At 36.9% G+C, this 22,909-nt stretch overlaps 1 protein-coding gene across 1 annotated transcript in view; it reads right to left on the bottom strand.

Annotated features, from left to right (window-relative positions):
* Positions 1 to 22,909, bottom strand: part of Taf2 (TATA-box binding protein associated factor 2) — a 76,121-nt gene that overhangs the window by 7,132 nt on the left and 46,080 nt on the right. Inside the window, exons 13-18 of the mRNA XM_083130630.1 lie at positions 21,681 to 21,821; positions 15,897 to 16,090; positions 12,234 to 12,445; positions 7,470 to 7,689; positions 5,081 to 5,249; positions 803 to 988 (exon numbers count right to left, since the gene is read on the bottom strand). Of these exons, the coding sequence (XP_082986756.1) occupies positions 803 to 988; positions 5,081 to 5,249; positions 7,470 to 7,689; positions 12,234 to 12,445; positions 15,897 to 16,090; positions 21,681 to 21,821 (1,122 nt within the window). The remainder of the gene's footprint in view (positions 1 to 802; positions 989 to 5,080; positions 5,250 to 7,469; positions 7,690 to 12,233; positions 12,446 to 15,896; positions 16,091 to 21,680; positions 21,822 to 22,909) is intronic.

Genomic DNA, 22,909 nt, shown 5'->3' with positions numbered 1-22,909 from the left:
TCAGGATAATGTGCCAGTTCACAGTGCCCTGTCGGTGAAGCTTGTCTCGGCTGAAAAATACATTCCAGTGTTTATTCATCCCCAGTACTTTCTGGATTTAGCCCCTTGTGACTTCTCTCTTTTCCCGAAAGTGAAAACTGCCTTGATGGGAACCCATTTCCAGACCGTGGAAGCACTGAAGGCGAAAACGACAGAGTTGCTGAACAAGGTGACAGTGAAGGGGTGTACATTGAAGGTAATACTGTGTAATATGTATGTGTTACCACTTTAAACAGATGACGCTTGAAAACTGCATCAATTAAAAGTTGTTCAAAATATTGATTAATGTTAGTGGGTGACTATTCCACTTCAATAATATGCATCAATTTATTAGTTCAATTTATTCAAAATTACATCAGAATATCACAAAATACAGTTTTTCACTCTCTTATTGCATAATAAACAAAAACTGAATTTTCAATAACTTTGAGGCTCAGTGAAGGTGTCACGTATTTTTGCGCAGTCTGCAAAATACCAAAATGCCAAAAAAAAGTATCGGCAACTAAAATCTAACAAATAATTTCCAATATCAATACCTTTAGTATCAGCCAATACTGATACATTGGTATCAGCATCTGTTGTCCAACTAATAATAATTCCGTGTGACTTGTGAAACAACATATTTAGTTTGTCTAACGATTTCAGTGACTCCCTGCCATTACTCACAGAAGGCTGTTGATTGTTATTCTATCAATTCTGTAATAAATTAAGTTAAACAAAGTATGCAACTTATGGTTTATACATGAAGGTGGTTCACCGTTACCTTCACTCGCACTTTGCTTCCTTCCTCGCCTGCCACAATCTCCACGGTGACCAGTCCCAAGTGGTTGTCGTCGGTGAGCAGCTCTCCCTCCCGAAGTGGGGAGTTGGACTTCCTCTTGACACCTCCTGACGTTTCAGGTTCTTGTCCGTCGCCAACAAACGGGATCAAAGGAACAAGTGGCTTTATCTGCAATAGCACAATGAGAGAGAGAATGAACATGTATTACAGTTTGGAATTTGACTTTGATACATAGGGTGTTTCATCAAGTTCCTTTTGAATTTCGGACCCTACAATGTTTCAATGTGCTCTCCCTTGGTGACTCCACAGACATCAATCCTGTAATCTAGTTCAGTGTCATGCATGACCCTTGCCTGTTCATTTACAGCAGACTTTTTTAATTTTCTACACCAGTCTGGTATTGATTGATTTGCTTTATTTTACTTCGCTTTTTGTGTCACTTTTGGCTAATTTGCGAAGATGGGGACGAGTGATGACGTGATGAAGCGACACTCACAAACATCCATGCCTAGTCTGGGATTCGAACCCAGGACCTCTGGGGTCATAGCACGATGTGCTAACTACTCCATCATGGGGCCCGGCACCAGCCTGTTGATGGATCTGTCTGAAACTGTCATGTGTGATTCTACAATCGTTTAAAGAGTGTAAATGAACAGTACAGTTTATAAGACCTTTGGAAACAGAAATATGTTTATATTAACAGATTATGTTTTGGTCTATTATAACACTTGGGCTGAAAAGTTCGTAGGCTGACTCATAGATGGCGTTACTAGAATTAAATCCATGTGATTTTTACTTAGTACTAACCTTCAAAAGATACGTGTATAAATTTCACAGCTGCCGGATAATTAGTTCGTGAGATATAGCATTGTGAGTGAAGCAGCTTTTGTTATTGTGAAAAAATGGATAAAAAAGAATTTCGTGTGTTAATAAAGCATTGCTTTTTGGCGAAAAAAAATACTGTTGAAGCCAAGGCTTGGCTTGATAAACATTATTCGGACTCTGACCAGGAAAATCAACCGTTGAGATGTGGTTTGCTAAATTTAAACGAGGCGAAATGAGCATCGAAGACGATGCACGCAGTGGACGCCCCAAAGAGGCTGTTACCGACGAAAACATCAAAAAAGTCCACAAAATAATTTTAAATGATCGTAAAGTGAAGTTGATCTAGATAGCTGAGATTATTACATAGTGTTGTTGGAGCGTTTAAAGGATGAAATCACGAAAAAACGGCTCCATTTGAAGAAGAAAAAAGTGCTGTTTCATCAAGACAATGCACCGTGTCACAAATCAATGAAAACGATGGCAAAATTATATGAATTAGACTACGAATTGCTTCCCCATCCATTATATTCTCCAGATCTGGCCCCCAGTGACTTTTTCCTGTTTGCAGACCTTAAAAGAATGCTCGCTGGAAAGAAATTTGGCACTGATGAAGAGGTAATCGCCGAAACTGAGGCCTATTTTGAGGCTAAAGAGAAATCGTACTATAAAAATGGCATCGAAAAATTGTATGACCGCTATAATCGTTGTATCACCCTCAAAGGCAACTATATTGAATAATAAAATCGAATTTTGTCAAAAAAATATTTTTTACTATGTTAGCCTACGAACTTTTCAGCCCACCTGTTATATGGTTTGTTGTAAAATGTTGTGGCAATTTGGAGTTAAATGAATATTGTAAATTTATGTGGTGCATATCTTTTAAGATCAACTCAACACCTTAACTACGATCTGCATGTGTTTGGATACACAACAGGATCAGACTGCAACAACTAACTCGGTTTTAGCAAATTACAGGATACAAAAAGTTTTCTGTTCACTTAAGCTGTAACGAAACAAACTCGTGCATTTCACCTTCCGTTTAACATGTTTCATATCTTGCATGTGGGTTTGCTACTGCAGGACCAAACTTCAAAATCCCAGAGGGACTTATGCAACACGGTGTGCAGGTGCCATTTTACATCCAATACCTCACAGAAAGAAATCAGAAATTGTAAATTTCTACATATTTTAGGACCATACAACGAAAGAGAACAAACCTGCTGTGAAGAATGATTTCACATATTTCTTTGCTTTTAATACACTAAAAGGAAACGTATCTGTGGAATAATCTTCATGGGAAATTGATTAACTTTTAAAGCTATAGCTCAGCTACTTTGCTACGACCTTATGAACTTCATATTGGAAATTAATTTTCGTCGATGGATACTCGACTTCTTTTCTCAAGCCCCAATCGACCTTTCCTTGGAACCTGTTCTTCGTCATCTGCTTAGATGGAAACCATTTAAGATAAGAAGGGGCGAATGTAACGGACAAGTTTTTGCATGTTCCTGACTTTATTTCTACATTTGCTTCTGAGTACGATTTTCGACGGAGAGCACTCGATGAGATGTCCTCATGTTCTCCTCTAAAACTCTTATTTGGAGTAAGGTCAAAATGATTAAGGAAGTGTGGATTGTTTACTTCTGAGCTTACATAAGAAGCATCCCTAAATATGGGACTTCCCGAGTTTGACACGAGGCAACAAAATAACCCTGTCGACAGCCATCCCTTAAGTATAAAAACCCCAGTAGAAGGGTAAAACGTGTGGTAAAACGTGTGGCAGATCTGAAGTGGGGCCGGAGACGCTGTCCAGCCTTTGATCCAAGATGACCATCCAGCCAGACAAGTCCAGGCTGCCTCCAGGCACTTAGAAGATGGACAAGAACCTACGCTTACAGTTCGCTAAGTATCGCTAATCCTGTGTTTCTTTCCAAGCAGCTCCCTTACCTTAAAACTTAGACAGAGATACTCTTCATATATCAATCTCTCTTCTTCTTATAATAAATTGTTAAGTATTATGTGCCTAATTGTGTCTATACCCTACAGGTTCTCCTACTTAGAATTAAGGCTCTGCTAAAATAATAATGTATTCTCTTACAGCTCAAAGCCCTCTAGCGGTAATACGGGTGTCGCTCAACCTTACTGCTACATTTGGTGCAGGCGCTGATCTGTGCTTTTCACGACAGAGGGACGATCTCGTTACTCTCGTACTGCTACAACTTAGCCATGAAACTTTTTTTTTTTGGTGTTCTATTAACTTCAGTGGCTATTGCCATCATCATCACTGAAACTTGTGTGATTGCTTTGTGATTTTTTATTCTGCATAGCAGATGATGACGACAACAAAGGCAGGCCACAAAACTATACTTAACAAAAGTGAATAGATAAAAACAAAAGGTTCACAACTTCAGTACTTCTTTCATCCCCCAAAACATGCATTCTTCCCTTTTGATTTTACCACATATCTAAAAAGGTGAAATTTTATTTAATATTATTACTAAAAATCTACGAATCTATCTGTACATTTGGCAGCGTACTGACAATTGCACACACATTTTCTGCAAGGAACATACATTCCTTTATTTATCAATTGCAAATGTACTTGCCATTCTCAAACTATCTGAGAACAATATATCCTCTATCCATGCTCTTGACTTAGCGTAAGCTTATGCATTCATCAAAGCAAAACTAGATTGAGATAGGCACAATATATGAAATACTGACTAGAACTTTATTTTTAAACTTCATTTCAAATTCCTATCACCTGACTATTTGAAATTATACCAATATTCTTTCTACCTTAGTTTTGCATCTCTCCAATGAACATTACATGTAAGCGAAATTATACAATTTATAGAACTTTAAACACCGATGAAAAATTATGTTTTGCTATGTATGTTGTTATTGCTCCAGTTCCATTGGCTTTACTTTGAGAACTCAACTACACACACAAAAAAGTACACTTATTAAATTTACTATATCGTCACAGCACTGCCAAAAACATGAATGTGCGAATTGACTTTTACACCTAGTGCAGCCTCCAACTACTTTTTGTTGATAGATCCCTATGCTAACTCACATAACAGTAATGAGTAGGTACATATTTTACCGATGACAACATTTATCCGAATGTAAAACCTGTTTATTCCCTGAACTTTAAATATTAAAATGCTTCTATCTGAAATTAAGATTTAGCACAGTGGTTCCCAAAGTGTGCGCTGTGGCACCCTTTGAATACGTGTTTATTTCTTTTTTAACTTAAAGCAAGCAAACTAACCACACTAACTGAGTGTTGCAACTTTTAAATAGGCCTACATTCTGACTTGAGTGGCGAGGGAAAATCTTGAATCGAAAAAGTTTGGGAACACCCGATTTAGCACATTTGTGCTTTTGGCATTGGCACACATATGAAGAAATATAAAAGGTAAAACGAACATCTCTGTCATCAGCTGGTAATGAACTTATATTAAGCTTCCTTTCCTTAGAGCTGAGGGATGACGACATCTCAGAAAGTGGTAGACAAACTGGCCTTCTTGTTCCATACAAAACATAATACAGGTCAACAATATCACAGCGCAGCCTGGTATCATAGGAGAGGTTACCACTGCAAGTTAAAAGATAACATCAATAATTGTGATACTGGTGTCAACAATACTAAAATTTAAATATTTTGCAAACTTACAAGCATTTCAAAGAATGAAAACAACTTTTTATTTTACGTTATATCATATCAAGTCAATGTGAACATCAGTCCCAGCAAAGTTCAAAGACAAATCACTATGATGAACTATATATTACGTTGAATCAAATCCAAGACAGTGTGACTGATTATTCAGACATGCACATTATTATTTATTATTCATGCGAGAGATTCTATAACAATGTGGCCACTCTAGGACCATGATACAATTCAAGGGGAACTTTCCAAAAAATGCAAGGGAACACTGGAACAGGAAGATGTTTCCTCTACGAGTATTTCAACCTCACGTATTACTGCCTCTCACCACCTTCCCGCACACACACAAATACATTAACAATATGAAGGGTGAATAGGATTCCAATGAATTAAAAAATTCTAAATCAGTTTCATTAAACAGTATACATATTTAAAATATTTCATTTAAGGTGCAGAGTTTACATTTGCCATTTCACATACTCAGATTTGAAATAGATCTATACACACTAGTCACAAATGTTACAGGATACACTAATCTACAAGAAAATGTTAATTGTATAAGAATTTCAACTGAAAATTACCTAATCAATTTCAAGGTATCTATCTTGCAATAATCTTCCGTCTGACAAATAGATTGTTCTCCAAAGGACACTAACAAAGTAATCGGATTTAGAGAATGCTGTTTTATTTTACATACAGCATATCTTTCATTCCTCGATAAAAATAAAAGCTAAACTGTGAAATCTTGCCTCAGGGCACATATAAACATGCATAAATTCAATGTGATTTGGATTAGTAAAAGTTGCAATTTTTCACATCTATGTGATTTGGATTAGTAAAAGTTGCAATTTTTCACATGTATGTTATTTGGATTAGTAAAACTTGAAATTTTTCATGTCTATGTGATTTGGATTAGTAAAAGTTGCAATTTTTCATGTCTATGGAGAAAAATTCACGCACTATTCCCGAAGCCAATAATTCATGCATAGTTCCCAGAATTCAAGGAATTCCCGGACAGTAGCCACCCTGTGTAGGCACATACATACTGTAGTGTACTTATTTTTATAACTGTATTGTATGTACTGTATTTTTATAACTTATAACTAGTATTTCCAACATTGGTGGTGCTCCTTGCAATTTTTTTATAATATTTCGTGATTTTGGACCAGGTTCGGGAACGGATTAAAATTATTTCCATAGTAACCTATAGTAAACAGCATCCTGCATATTGAATGCCATCCTGGAATAGATAGCATTCATTATGCACGGCACCACTGCTTCCTCAATGCAGTTAGTAATATTGAAAAATGTATTTAATTATTTCTTGTTTTGGATGGTGAAATTAAGGCACAAGCCTTCTACTTAACCATCTCTACTTTAGATTTTACAAAATCATTATAATTAGAGGCACATATTTTTGGTAAATAAAAAAGCAAAATTTCGGCACAAAAACAGAGTCAATTTTGGGTTCAAAAGTGGTAAATAAAATAAAGTTTCAATGTTATAGCGATGAAAAAGCAGTATATAAAATTAAATTTTGGTTTTAAAAATGTGAATATAATCCTTAAGTTGATTTAAAACTGCACTTATTACAAAAATAAACATATCCCTTCTAATAGCACATTTATGTCGTTACCAGAATATTAAGTTTATTCCTGTATAAAGCGATCCATTTTCGCTTCTCAAATATTTACAGCAGAATTAATCAATTTTCCGTGAATTGCATATATCACAGGATAATTCTGACTTCAGAAAGTCAGAAACTCTGAATTTCATTTTTAAGAGACTATTTCGAATTTTGCAGTTCATTTCTCATTATTTCGTGACAAAACAGGGCAGGAAAATGCACCTCACACCTTTCAGAAACATGAAAAATTAACATTACAACGTGTTATTTCACATTTCATGTTCTCGACAAAAATGAAATATGCATGTCTCTAATTATAATGCATAAGAGTTCGATCAGAACTAAAAACATAAAAGGGCATGAGAGAAAACACACACACACTGTATAAAAAGTAAAAGTATATACATAAAAACATAAAACACACAAATAGCAAAATTACTAAGTGCTGGTAATACTAGTGTGCATGTAAGAAGGTTTTCATATTGTATTTCCCTGTTGGTTGGTTATGACTTAATACTCACTTCATTAAACTCCACAACTTCTCAACTAAATCCACCCTGTCAAGAGGATGGCCAAAAGCCCTATCAAATGGAGGGGTTAAAATCAGCATTCTGAGGAGGCTATGGCGAACGACGGGCTCAGGATCAGATTCCACAACACTCAGGAGAAACTCAATGTCTTCCCACTGTCCATCTACTCGTGTGAACTCCACAAGGGCTTTCAGGGCTTCAATGCGCACATCTGGCAAGGAATATAAAATTTTATGAAAGTGATGTTCGGATGACTCCAACTCCCACTTACCTTCACTTTCACCACTCAGGGTTCAGGTGGCCAACAAGTCCCAAATTCAGTTACAAACAGAATTTGTCTTTATGTATTCTTAGGGTCCTTCCATGGTTCGTAACAGTGTAGTTTGAAAGAGCCAATAGGATTTGAGCATTCAGTACTACCCCCATGTGACGAAGGAGTTAGTATAAATATGACCTGTCTGACAGAGGATGGGAAGTGTGTGTGTGTGAAACTGACAGCCGGAGGGAGAGTGATTTTATGGACTTCAGCTGCCTCCCATCAGTCTCAAAGCATCCCAAGGCAGTTCCACTGATGCTATAGCCTGACAAGTTAAGTCCTGATATGTGCAGATTGCTGCGGAGCACTTTCTATTACGTCATCCTCCCCACCACTCTTCTATGTACTGGTCTGGCCTGGAGACAACGAGTGGTGTCAACTCATCAAAATTAAGCTAAAACAAATATGGCAAACTACTTTTACTGTGTAGATTGTCGGTGCAGGCTCATATCAGTTTATCAGTGGTTAATTTGATTTAATCCGGTCTCTGAAAATGCGTGCGCTGCGCGGATCGTAAACTGTAGTATTTCGCACGTGTGTTAACGTTTATAACGAAGAGAAACTACTGGGCGAATGACTTCATTTTCTGAATGCGACATCAAGCAGTGGCCTGGTTTCTTTTTAAAGCCGAGTGGGGTGGGGGTTATTTTGTTTATCGTACAACAATCACTAGGAGAAGGCAATCTGATAACATGCTTGCCTGTGTTCTTTTTTAAAGCACTGAAATGTTCTTGCTCTTTACTCTTGGCTGCATATTTTTGAAATGCAAAAATCAAATCATGGCATTTTCAATGAAATCCACAATCTATTCTGGAAAGCCCTTAGAGGACAGACCAGAGAAATTGTTTACAATGTTGCAACATATTTGCGAAATCAGAAGGAGTTACATAAACTTAAGTATAATGTTGTCGAGCACACAAGTGCCGCCACGGGAGTATCTAAATGGATGGTTTCTCAAGTTTTAAAAGAATTGGATTGGATTGATTTGTTTTAAGTCCACTTTATGCACAGTAAGGCTAATTGGGACTGGATGTACAGTTTAAAGTGGGATCCGAACCACTATGTGCCTCCACCAGGAATCGAACCTGGGATCCCTTGATTACAAGGCGACGACGCTACCACTGCGCCATCGGGGAGGCCAAGTTTTAAAAGAAGGAAAAGAGTCGTTGGTGAAAGGTGAGCTGAAGTTCTGTACTCTGACAGGTAGAAAACAGCCCAGGAAAAAGCGAATACAAATTTCGTTGAAAATCCTCAGACCATTCCGTTCCCTCCAGGTTGCAACACTGCGAACCAACGTCGCTGCTGAGAATAGAGTGGGGAAAAGTGGTGTGAGATGCGCATCAGCTATTTGCAGCATCTTGTTTTTAAACTTGTCAGGTTATAGTTTTCACGTTTGCGGTTCCGTCATGGGGGTCAAATTAGAGAAAATATATAAATTATGTAAAAATAGAGAACTAATGGAAGAATCCGAGCCTTGTTTGTTGTAAATAAATGTACATAAAGCTCATTTCTGCAAGTTTTCAGCAATCACCCTGCAACACTAATTCAGTAACGTCTTGCCTGTGAATTGATTCTTTGGTTTCGAGCGCTGTGGTGAGGAATGAGATGGGAACCCAGGACTACGAGCCTATTTAGTTCTTTATTTGTTTTTTGTTTATCCTGCAAGAAACGACTTGGTAAGGGTGGTGTGTTGCGGAACAATTCAAACTCTATTCATCATTTCACTGAGCTATGTCCCGGCGTGACTCAAACCCAGTACCTAAACTCGATGTTACGCTACATGGTAGAGATGCCCGGGATCAACACAGGCCTTTTTTTCACATTATATGCATGGCAGGTATGGCATTGGCATACAATTTCTTTTTTTACCACCAATACAAATACACAAATTGAAGAGAAAGGTAACGAAGCGTAAACTTACACTATCCTATTTCGAATGTGAATGCATTGACGTGAAATTGTTGCCAAATACCAACATAAGAGCCGATACCACTCTGAACTGATACTAATAGTACTCTTATCGATTATTTATCTTGTAGTCTACGGTTATTACAAGCATAAAAACACAGTTTTTCGTTGTGATGTTTCAGGAGAACACACACTCCCTTCATCAAACATTTATTTTTAGTTTGACTAAAGATGAAGTTATAACAATAGTTAAGAGAATCCGTTATACAATGGATGTTGTCAATGTTACATTGTGAAAAACAAGTAGTCTGTTTTATTTTTATTTCAGATAAAAATTTTGATCACATTATTTTTATTAAAAAAATATTACGAATCCCAAATATCATCAGGTAATTCAAAATCATCATTGCTTTCACAGAGTTTCTTGATGGTTTCTGTTACATTAAATTTTAAAGATGGTGGCTTACTCCACTTATGAAAAAGAAAACTCCATAGTGGGTCTATGTTACCATTTTAATTATTAAATTTATTCCAGTGTTCTTATGCAACGAAGCTTCCCAGACATTCATATCTATGTTTCCTGTCAATCTTCTTAAAACCCTTATCTTTTTTATCAAATGCTTCTCTTCCATGATGTGAGCTGACAAACCTGTTCTTGGGTTTAGATTTATAATGTGTAAATCGTGTTCGTGCCATCTTATTGCCATTTTCCTTGATGTTTATCCTACATAATCCTTTGAACATGAACAACTTATATTATATTTTCTTGTGGTTTCCACATCTGGTAGAGATTTTCTCATTTTGTATTCATTAAATGTACATTCTAAACTTCTTGGTGATCCAAAAACAATTTTGAAATTAAATCTTCTAAAAATTTTTGCAATTTTATGTGAGAATTCTTTGTGGACTGGAATGCAAACAAATTTCCTTTTAACAGATTTCTCATCTTTGTTCGTATTTCTCTTTCCTTTAGTTTTCTTGCGACTTGTTTTTTGATTTGGTTTATTCTGTTAGTGTGAAAGCCATTTCTTTTGCTATATTAAAAAGAGAATCCGTTATACAATGGATGTTGTCAATGTTACATTGTTGTAATATAGCAACATAACTGTGAAAAAACAAGCAGTCTGTTTTATTTTTATCTGACAAAAATTTTGATTACATAATTTATTTTTTTTTAAAAAAATATTATGAATCCCAAATATCATACTGATGCTTCTAAATTGCAACAATTCAACATAGTTGAGAATAATTTAAATTTTTAATATATATATTTTTCATATGAACTTATCATAGCGACCTGCAAGAATTTTGCTTTAAAATAACTAACTGCACATAATTTAATCATTTAATTTAAAAATCTTCCCACAAGATTGTTGTAAAAATATTTTTTTGCATAACTTCCAGGATATTTAAACTTCAAAGCTGTCATGCGAGATAGAGGGTGACGTGTGGTCATCACAACAAACCAATTGTTGTAGGTTTTCTATGACTGGGTTACACTATTCATTCATTCATGCATTACTCTCTTTTTTTAAGTGCGGCCTATACATTGTATTTGTATTCTTATACTCAGTACGGAATATATTATTCTGGTATACTGAGCCGCGGTGGCTCAGTCGGTAACGCGTCTGACTACCATGCTAAAGGTCCAGGGTTCGATCCCCGGCCGGTTCAAATCTGGGAACTTTTCTAACGATGGAAGCGGCCCCGGCGCCCACCCAGCGTCGAATAACATGGGTACCTGGGGGAAACCCTGGGGGGTAAAGGCGGTCAGGGGCGTGATGCTGATCACATCACCCCCACTCACGACCGGATCAAGAAAGTGTGGGGCGTTACCCCCACACCCCCCTATACGCCTTCATGGCGTGGTGCTATGCACAGGGGAGCACTTTACCTTTTTTTTTTTATTTTTATATTTTCCTGCTGGCTAACCACTTTGCCACGGGGGCCAGCTGCGACCACAGAATTTGAATTTTTAATGTGAAAAAATATAAAATTTAATATCATATAATTGGTGTTCCACTGTATTAAGTTATTTCAGAAATTTGCTTCATTCACATATATTTGTTAGAATTTCATGGAGAAAATGTACATTAAACACAGTCATTCTGTGAAAAAATGAAGAAAGTGTTTCAAAATGCTAAAAATAAGTCATGTATGAACATGTAATAAAAATACAAAATCTGTGAATTTTAAATGCTAAAACTTAATGCATCCTTCTTCTGATTAACTTGTTGAATCCTTACTTCAACAAATTTCCAAACTAAGCCCCATGACAGATTAACTTTGCAGCAGGTTTTATGTATCAATCCATGTGAGAATGGCACTCAAAATCTCCCATGCCAGTCTTGCCTCAACCGCTGAGCTGTTCATATCACAGACAGTGAAAAAATCGGCAGTATTGCAGCGGAACTATATTCTGTGCACACGTTTGGATCTATATATGCGAAAAGTTGCTGCAAACTTAACCTGTCACGGGGCTTAGAATAGTTTTTACTGCTTTCAAATCCTATCTACAAAATTCAACTCACCTATGAATTGCCCATATGCTGCATAACTACGGAAAAGGGATGGGTTACTTGGAAGATGGCCAAACTTTTGTAATTTACGAATGGCTCTCAGGCAAGCAACAGTCACTGTGAACTTGTAACATGGGAGCAGCTTCTCCAAGTTCAAACACCTTGTGATTTCTTCAAGGATGAGCTTTGTGTCTGATGATAATGAATCAGCTGTTATTACTGTTCTGAAAAGGAAAATTGCATCATTAATATGTAATACTGAGTATGAAAAAAATCAAAAAGAAATGACACTGTTCACAGGAAAAAACTCACAGCATTTTACTATAATGCTATACTCATTATGTGATTAGTGGGTTTTAGAGCTCAGTCGATACCACCTTGAACCGATATTCACATAATGCCGATACTCATACTGATGCTTTAAAATTGTAATCATTTAAAGTTGTTCAATATATTAATTAATATTAGTGGGTGAGTCCACTCTAATTACAAGCATCAATTTACCATGAGTTCTTCTTTAAAACTTATGAGAATTGCATCAGAATATTAAAATACCTATGACATTATAAAACATTTCTGCCAGCAAGATTCTTGTTAAAAAATAACACAAAACACATAAAACAGCACGATATGAGACACTTTAAAAGATTTTGTCCAAGCTTTCGACTCCATCTCGGAGTGATCAGGGCTGGTTGAGAGATGGTGAAGAAGACATGGTTGAGGTTCCGATGACATTGCTGTATATGCCGCAAGATGTCCTTGCAGCCTTGCAGTGTTAGTAAATTCCTGTGAAATTCCTCATGTCACTGGTGAGGTCGTTCAACAGACCAATAGCGCAGTAAAAGCCCTCAAACTTAATTTCCAAACTAAACAAAAAATTTCAAACTGCCCCTAAATGTCTTTTACACATCTCGCCCATAGCTAGGAGCTCGAACTGGAGGCCCACCGTAGTGAATTGAAAAGTAAGTACACGTAAAAGAAATATAAAATTTATATTAAATAAAAAAATATTCTGAAATTAAACAATGTGCACACCTGGAATAAATACATTCAGGCAAACAAAGGTGTTTTATTTATCATAATTGAGTGTAACACCTGTGGACACCCCATATAGCATGCAATCTTATTTACTCAACATGAGACACCAACTTCCAGAATGTTCCTTGCATATGCAATCATATCAGAGTGACTGACGTTGTTGCTTTCAAATAAGACTATCATGATCAAGTCATTGTCACTTAGATGTATAAGCAAGAGAAAACATTATGCTACCACTTCCCTTTTCTTCCCCTCTCTTCAATGCAATGCAATGCATGGAATTCTAACATTTATGTAAGAACAGGCTAGCATGACCACCATGCACACAGAACTACGCTTCACTGGAAAGGAACTCTGTGATTAGTACACACAAAGTCATAGTACCTTATAATACTAAAGGGTTGTTAATTTGGGTGAATACTTAACATGTCAGTTTAATATGGAACAGGGATGTACCTATGAAATGCAAGAAGGTAATATAGAACACATACTATGTGCCAATAATTATGTACGGAGCAGAGACTTGGACAATGACAGGGAGACACAAAAGAAAGATGCAGGCACTGGAGACGGAATTTTTAAGTATTTTGGGGAAGACTAGAAGGAATAGATTCAGGAATGAGGAGATCCAACAAACAATGGATGTGGTGAAGCTTCAGGACAGGGTAGATCAGGCACAGATGAGATGGTTCGGACACATGAAGAGGATGGATGCAGAAAGACTACTAGTAAGAGCTCATAATGCACAAGGAGTGGGAATAAGGCCAAGGGGGAGACCAAGATGTCGGTGGAAAGAGCAGATAGTGGAGAGTGTTAGGAGAAGAGGACAAGATTGGAACACCGTGGAAAGAGAGGAGTGGTGGAAGACCACGAAAAAATGGAGAGGCTTGACTTCTATGTCGACCAGAGGCAGGAAATGGCGAAGGATGATGATGAGGACTTAACATGTCAGTAAACAATTAGTGTCTGTTTATTGGAAACATAAAAAAAAAATCTCTTTTTTAACAAGTTCAAAATGTAGATATGTGTTTAAAAAAAATCGTGAGGTTATTATTGCAAGAAACACAAATTCCAGTGAACCCCATTGATATATTCTTTCTACAAATGCAATGTTTTATTATACAAGGTGGCGCAAAAGGAATGCATGGTTTTGGTTTTGGAATAGGTGTAAATTCGTTGATTTTCAAGATACAAACGTTTATTAACACCAAAACCATCAGTAAGATATGCAGTTTGGATAGGTATAGAGTGATGATTTAAGTATGTAAGATGATGTCCTTGTTGCTGTACACACATCCGGAGCCTCTATTCAAAGTTCCACATTGCCGATGCCAACATTTCGTCTGGGAAAGAGGCATTTTCTGTGTATGCCTGGGAAATGGGAGGGCAACGACCAGCCCATACTGCCTGTGAGTATTGCAGAGTGAAGTAGTAATGGCACAATGGAGCGTGGAGCATCGCGTTTTTGCTATCGAACAGTTCTTTGGAAACAACGATTCGGTGATTAGTATTCAAACATCTTTTCCGCCAACAGTTCAATGTTGCACGATGCTAATTTTTGAATCGACCTCTTCAGGGATGTGAGACAAGTGCAAATTGTGGTAAAAAAAAAAAAAAAAGAAGGTAACCACATGATTTAAATCACTTAAAATAGATTAAAATTTGTTGGCAGTCCTCATGTCTTGCACTTGTCTCACATCCTTAAAGAAGGATCGAGATTGATAGAAAAAATTACCTCAAAGATAATCCTCCCCGGCACTTTGCTTATTAAAAACAGGCACACAAAATTAAAATACCAGGCCACTAAGCCATGTGAAGCACTGGCCATCAATAAATAACCCTCCCAGGCACTCTTTTGATATTCCTCTTTGTATTACAATCACACATATCGATACCTTTCCCAAACAAACCATGTGTTCAGGGAGGACAACTGACAGATGATAAGACAGGGGCAAATACACCACCCTGAGGATGGAAACATAACCTGTCTCTGAAAAGTAGGCACATACAGAAACTAGAAACAGTGGTTAAAAGTAGAGATAGCCACATCCGGATAAAATTTTATCCGTAATTAGGATAATTTTCTATCTGGATATTGGACATTTCGATATCCAGATTACCCAAATATCCAATTTTTCTGGATATCCAAATTATCCAGATAAGTAATATTCGGATCAATTGAATTATCAAGATATTCGAAATATGTGCATTATTTGGACAGTCTTATCGCTTATCCACTTTACGGGATATCCACATATACTTTTATTCATCATTTTTGTATTTCACTGTATGGATTTTATAAAAATCCTTCAACAAATCTGTTCTTTCCGGATTATCCAGATATTCAAATTATCTGGATAACTGAATTTTCCAGATATCCGGATTCTCTGGATATTTGGATAATCTGAATGAGTGATTCTTCTGGATATTCAGATTATCCATTGCATCTGAAATGGATATTTTGATTACTTCGAAATCCAGATCTGGGTTTTGTGGCCGTTCCTAGTTAAAAGACCAAAAATTCAACATCATACTACAAATATGAAAAGACCATCAATGTGGAGAGTCCATTGTTACATTATATTCTCTGTTATATTACATTATACTATACTAAAAAAATATTTACTTGTCTCTTACCCTTGTTGCACCACTGATATGACTGGCGTAACTGTAGCTCCTAGAGCATCCACAAGTGCAGCTCTATAATAATTGTCTGAATACCGATTCTTGCTGTTATCATTATACTTGAACAAGTCCAAGAGGAACTGGATCACTTCCGGTGGACAAATTCCATGAGAATTTCTGAGGCCTGCCATAGCCACTGGGATCGTCTGCAAAATTCAAAGTGTCAAAAAAAGTCATTACAGAGGGGCACATACATATACAAACAGTAAGGCTACCCCTGTGCATTGCACCATGTCATAAAGGTGCAGTGGGTGAGTGGGTGATGTGGAGGAGAGCCCAATACAATTAAAATCTCACCCATTTGTGGATGTAAGCTGTTTAGCATAATGATTTAGCCACCTTTATCCCCTCCATGTAACCATTTTACTAAATGCTTGGAAAACCCCAGAGCCACATCATCAATTCCTACCCAAAATAACTCACCCTAGGAATCAAACCTGGGTCATCTGTGTGGCAGTAAGATGCCCTACCAACAAGACCGCTGCGGTTCAACTTAGTAGAGAGAATGACTGATACTTTAGTATTATACGGACTACGAGTACCTGGTTAGGTTAGGAGCATTAGCCCCAGTTTCAGGATCGACAACATCATGTTTGCAAAGGGAATATAATATGGTCCTGACGAAGGTTAAACTCAGTACCAGCAAAGTACAGTTCCGTCATCTTCTACGTTCGCATGCCTATAAATTCTAACTCACAGTAATATTATTTTCAGTGCTCCCCCCACCCCACACACATATGATTTAAATTTTCATCTCTATCCTGTTCAAACAGTAATTCCATACACACTCATATCCAAACCCACACACCCATACACCTTATTTTCTTTTAAATAACACTCAAACTTTCTTTATTTCATTGCCAGTATGTAACACTACATACTCTCATGCAAATTCATCTCATTTTCCTTAGATGTAGCTTTTGTATATTTTTTGACTACATAGGGCATCAAGTCATTATTTGTATTAACATTGTTCTAAATGAAATGTTGTATGGCTTAATTGTAACCCTATTGAGATGATAATAATAAACCTAACCTAACCAGGTAGTCCGTATAATACTAAAGTACCGAATGACTATTTAACAATTAATATAAAAGTCTCTGAGTGTCATGTAAAATCTATGCAACTGTAGAGTTATAGGCAATTCTGGATTGTAATGGTACCACTGAAAGTTAATGGGGTTGTTACAATCCAGAAGTATTCGAGACTGTACAATTGTTAGCAGAGATATTGGTGGGCAAATTATCCATTTTTTAAATTCATTTTCTTCCACACACTATTCTTGTAAGGTATTAAATTGCACCGATATTAAATCAAAGCTTTTTAGCTTCTTCAGTCTCATGACGAGGGAAATGGGACAAATTTAAATGATGAAGGGACACCTTGATTATTATTAACCTTGCTTGCAGCTGTACATGTAGATTTGATATGGGAACCAAGAAAGACACAAAGTGCATGATCAATTTTTTTTCACAAATGACCACCTTGAAACTAGGGATGGCCACTGTATCCGAATTTGAAGTATTTGTAGAAAATCCGTAGTGAAATATGAACATGACGAATGAAAGAATATGTGGATGGCCCGTAAAATGAGCAAACAATAAAACTGTCCATATAATGCACATATTTGATATCCGGACATTTTTGGGTAATCTGAATATCCGAACATAGGATATTCAGATAATTCGGATGAACCAAATATCCAGATATCAAATAACTGGATAATCTAAATATTCAGATAGAATATTATCCTATATCTGGATATCGTTACATATCCCTTATTTTCATATTCAAGTTACGTTTAGCTAGGTAGCCTGGCAGGAAATATAAGGAATGTGTTAATTTCAGCGCCAGCTCAGCGAAAAGCATTTGCCAGTATTTGCAGAGGAAAATGGAATGAGAGAAAAAAAGGGGAGGAGTTTTGATCAGGGTGGATGCAAGTGGCATCTTGCTCGAGACAGTTGGTCCTGGGGTTAGGAAAGGAAAAGTACAGGAAAGTTGTTCGGGAGTAAGAAAAGAGGGTTCTTGGGTTTTGGAGAGGAGAGTGAGTTTGGGAGTGAAGTGCTGCAAAGACTGAGAGACAATTTAAGAGGCGAACTTCAGCAAGTGAGTGAGAGTTAATTTAGAAACTCTTTGATCCAACGCTTTAAGTGAGAGACAGGTAATATGCTTTTCTAATGCCTTTGCAGACTTAAGGTCATTGTAACCCAAATACAAGAGAGTTGCCATTATTTAAAGGGTTCTGTAAATTTAAGTTTATTTAGGTACCTCCCGCAGTTAGCAGATGCAGCCAAGCGAGAGCTTCCGGGCTACCGCTAACCCCAAATGGTAAGAATTACATTCATCTAAAGGGCTCCAGGTTCGATCCCCAAACCTTTCGAGGTTCACACGCTCAATAAAAGTGTGTCTCAATACGATATGGTCATCCCTACCGAGTAAACAATTTTGGCTCCTACAGGAATTGAAGCATCAGGGGGTGAAGGGGGTGGGGGGGGGACAGTTGAGTCAACTTGCCAAACTAAAAAAACAAAACAAAAAACAACAACTTTTAATTTCATAATATTAATCGATATGTAAATGTACAAAAAACATGTACTTTGATGAATGAAAGTATCAAATGTATGAAACGAAAGAATGTTGTAAAGTCTAGTACAGTATCAATATGGCAGGAAATGACACCATACTACACTTACGACAGAAAATTGATTTACCTGGGGCTGACCCTTCAATTGAACCTAGCTGATTTAGCAACGTTGTGGTGAAGCCAAAACCCCAGGTTATGGATTGAGTTCTGGCTGAGAAACATTTGTTATTAAATTTCTGTCATTTTTACACTTTCATTTCTGTTTTGTGCATTACACTGATGTTAGTTACAAAAAATAATTTTCAGAACACAAAAAAAAGTAACAAAACACATCACAATCCACAATTTCATTTAGGATAATATCTGTTGTCAAAAAAATTTCTCATATTATTGCATCGTTTTCTACTGTTAAACAAATGACATACAAAGTGTGTTATGATATAATACCAGGGCTGAGCTGATACCAATGCTCATGTATCAGGAGCGGAAATATTTTGTTACTGATACCAGCCGATACTTTTCCAGCACATTGGTCTTTCGTGGGGTCAGCCAAAATGCCATGCAATACACTCTTATAATTATCCTGAAAATTATGCAAGATTCAAAGTTTCCATGTATTTGGCATCAATATTGTGTGGAAAAATTTCATTTTGTGAATACATGAGGTATTTTAATATTCTGATTCAATTGTTGAATATTTTGAAATATAAATTGATGCTTATAATTTGAACAGAATGCTCTATATTAACCATTACATTGCGGAGCCTTGTGCAAGGGTAAACTTGTTGATGACAGAACCTTTTTAAGAACGTGTTTTTCACATTTGCAGCAAAGTACAAAATAAATTGTAGCTCAAGAACGGAGAGAAAAAATTGGTTTTGCTTTCTTTCTTAAATATAGGGCTTTTAGCTTAGGAAAAAATTTATACATTGTGCCTCCCAATAATTTGTGATCAAGGAAGAAGAAGAAGACTAAATACACCGAAGTGAATGAAAAAATGTAGTATGAAGCAGTGGTGCATTCCTACAACCGTACAAAGTTTCATTGAAAACAGACTGATATTTAATAATAACAATTTATAAGAGCAGCAGGGTTGCCAGCTTATGGAACAATATCTGTAATTTCAATTATAGCGTCGGCCCTATGGATGCTGTATGGACCAAATTTGGAGGGAAGCACGACAAAAGACCACTCATTGAGGTTATGCAATGCCAGTGCCCAACTTTGAAAAAAAATTGGAAATTATGACATTCGAATATTTCAAACTTGTGCCTTTGCTCCCTCGTCCCCCCTGCACTCTTAATTGTCACATGTTGCTTAAAGTGTTGCTTTTTACTCATTATTACATGAAAAATTTAAAAATTTTCAACAAATGCAGTGGTTTAGAAGTTATAGCAATTTTTATAAATATGACCCATAATTTAAGGGGAACACAAATGTATTTTTCAATCCTTGCTTGTTAATAATAGTAACAATGGATATACAAAGAGTGTTCAATAAGTTTTGCACAGATGGTTATAATATTTTTATTAGTTGCAATATGATGATGAAATTTTAGGTGAACATACTTTGATCCTTTGGCTAGAAGACCATGTCACTCAATGTAGCCTCCATCTGCTGTGATGCATCTCGTCCAACGTTCTTTCCATACTGTGAATGCACTTTGGTAAAATTCAGGTGGCTGACTTTTACACCATTGTTTCACACACGAAATGAGGTCCTTGTCACTGTCGAATGTTTTTCCCCGCAGGTAGGCCTTCAGACGACCAAACAGGAAGAAATCCAAAGGAGCCAAGTTCAGACTATAGGGAGGCTGAGGGACGACTTCCCATCCCATTTTCATGATTTTTTGCTGTGTCATCGTGGTTGTGTGAGGCTTGGCATTGTCATGATGGAGTTTGATGACCTTACCTTGAGCTCTGGTCTCTTGGTCTGGAGAGAATGTCGTAACTCCATCATGACAATGCCAAGCTTCACACAGCCACGATGACACAGCAAAAAATGATGAAAATGGGTTGGGAAGTCGTCCCTTAGCCTCCCTATAGTCTGGACTTGGCTCCTTCGGATTTCTTCCTGTTTGGTCGTCTGAAGGCCCACCTGCGGGGAAAAACATTCGGCAGTGACAAGGACCTCATTTCTTGTGTGAAACAATGGTGTAAAAGTCAGCCACCTGAATTTTACCAAAGTGAATTCAAGGCATGGAAAGAACGTTGGACGAGATGCGTCACAGCAGATGGAGGATACATTGAGTGACATGGTCTTCTAGCCAAAGGATCAAAGTATGTTCACCTAAAATTTCATCATCATATTGCAACTAATAAAAATATTATAACCATCTGTGCAAAACTTATTGAACGCCATTTGTATTGTTTTTAATTCAAATATGTCATACCTTCAAATGCATAGTAATGAACAAAAAAAGACAGAACTGAAATATTGTGTGTACTTTTCAAAAAATGGCACGTTAATTGTGCCACACAAGGCTGGTTGAAATATCGACCAATATTTTGCGGTTCATTCTCAAAAACAGAGGTAGAAACCTTATCCAGCAGTCATAAAAAATGTTTTAAAAATATTTACACATTTTTTTTAGTAGGAGTTAATTTAGTCATTACTCGCAAGAGTCGTCAGCTTTATTTGTTCCAGAAATAATTTTTCCTCTTTTCAGAATTTTACACAGAATATGTAGCTGATTCTAATAGCTTTTCCTTTAGATAAGTTAAGCTTTAATATTTTGCAATTAAATAATTAATCACCAAAAAATAATTATATGAATATCTTAGTTGAGTAAAATATCAAAATATATCCCAATATCCCAGGGGGAATGTACACTCCGTGGACAATGATGAAAAGTTCATATAAAAATCCACAAAGTGCTCACGGAGGGAATAGTGTTATCCTCGGTCATGTTTTTATCATTTGTTGAATCCTAATCAATAAAAATATTTGTAATTTTAGACCCAGTTACCCTTGAATAACTTTTAATTGTTACAATTTTCAAGCATTGGTATCGGGTGGGAATAGGTAATAATATCAGTTCACCCTCACATAATACGCATAACACACTAGTAATTACAACTGTGCAAGATTGTTTCATGTGATATGAAAACCACTTCAACACCACAGTTTTCATATTAGATAAGATACATACCCTCTGAAGAAAGTAATGCTGCAAGTTGGAGAAGTTATTCTGCCTAATTATACGTGGGCTAGCAAAAGATCCAAACAACTTGCGGAAAATTGCTAACATTGCAGGAGGACCAGCCCAAGTGGACACCATGGCATTTGCTACCTAGAAAGAGATTCAAATAATTATTACTAGCTATGAAAACAGCTGCAAAGTATGTTTAAAATCCACTTTATGCATGGAAAAGCTAATCAGGACTGAACCCACAGTTTAAAGTGGAATCTAAATCACTGTAGAAATTGAACAGAGCACCCTTTGATTGCAAGGTGACACCATTAGCCACAACAATGTAAAATCAAATGACACACTACATATTTTTTATCTATACAGCCTAAAGGCAGAATGAGTTTGATTAGAACAGGAGAACCCCATAGAAGCGAGCCCTCTTCCTCCTGCATGTATTCAGGGGGCAGGTGCTTATTTCCTGCTTCTTTAAAATATAAACCAGAACATCAGCTGAGTATGATTATCAAGAACTTGAAAATGTGATAAAGAATGTAGTTCATAATGGTTTCTCTTGTAGTTCTAGCCTCCCCGATGGTGCAATGATCTTCGCCTTGTGATCAAGGGGTCTCATGTTCGACACCGGGGGAGGCACATAGTGGTTCGGATCCCACTTTAAACTGTAGGTCCAGTCCCGATTAACCTTGCTGTGCATAAAGTGGACTTGAAACACTAACTCAATCAATCAAGTTTATGGTTTTACAAGCACAAACATATAATTTTTGATGTGACGTTTCAAAAATTGTGTTTTCGTGCTTGTAAGAACTGTATATAATGCAAGCAATATGTGAATGCAAGAAACTATACAGTTAAAAGTGGCAATAAAACATCCTGCGAATGCTATGGGGGGGGGGGGGGAGATGTGAAGGTAGGGCTCCATACCTTCAGAATCTCTGCCATTTGTGGAGGTGATGCGATTAGTATCATGCTCTGGCCATCCTTAGCAGCCCCGTCCCGTAGCCATTTATTAGAGGCTGGATGAACCACTCCATGTAGAGATATTGCTGGAAAAATTCTCACCTGAAACCACCCACACTGAATGCAATGAGATCTTCTGCATGGCAGTACATATCCTACCTACCATGCTCTACTTTAAAATTCAATAAACATGTAAATCAATAAAACAAAATACGTAGAAAGCAGGTAAGTTATATCTCTGAAAAATTACACAGACAATTTAATTAAGTTCC

This window comes from Lepisma saccharinum, chromosome 1 (genome assembly GCF_977018435.1).
Source record: "Lepisma saccharinum chromosome 1, izLepSacc3.1, whole genome shotgun sequence".
Taxonomy (NCBI): domain Eukaryota; kingdom Metazoa; phylum Arthropoda; class Insecta; order Zygentoma; family Lepismatidae; genus Lepisma; species Lepisma saccharinum.
The sequence above is the reverse complement of the archived record's forward strand: the minus strand, read 5'-3'. Positions and strand labels throughout refer to the sequence as shown.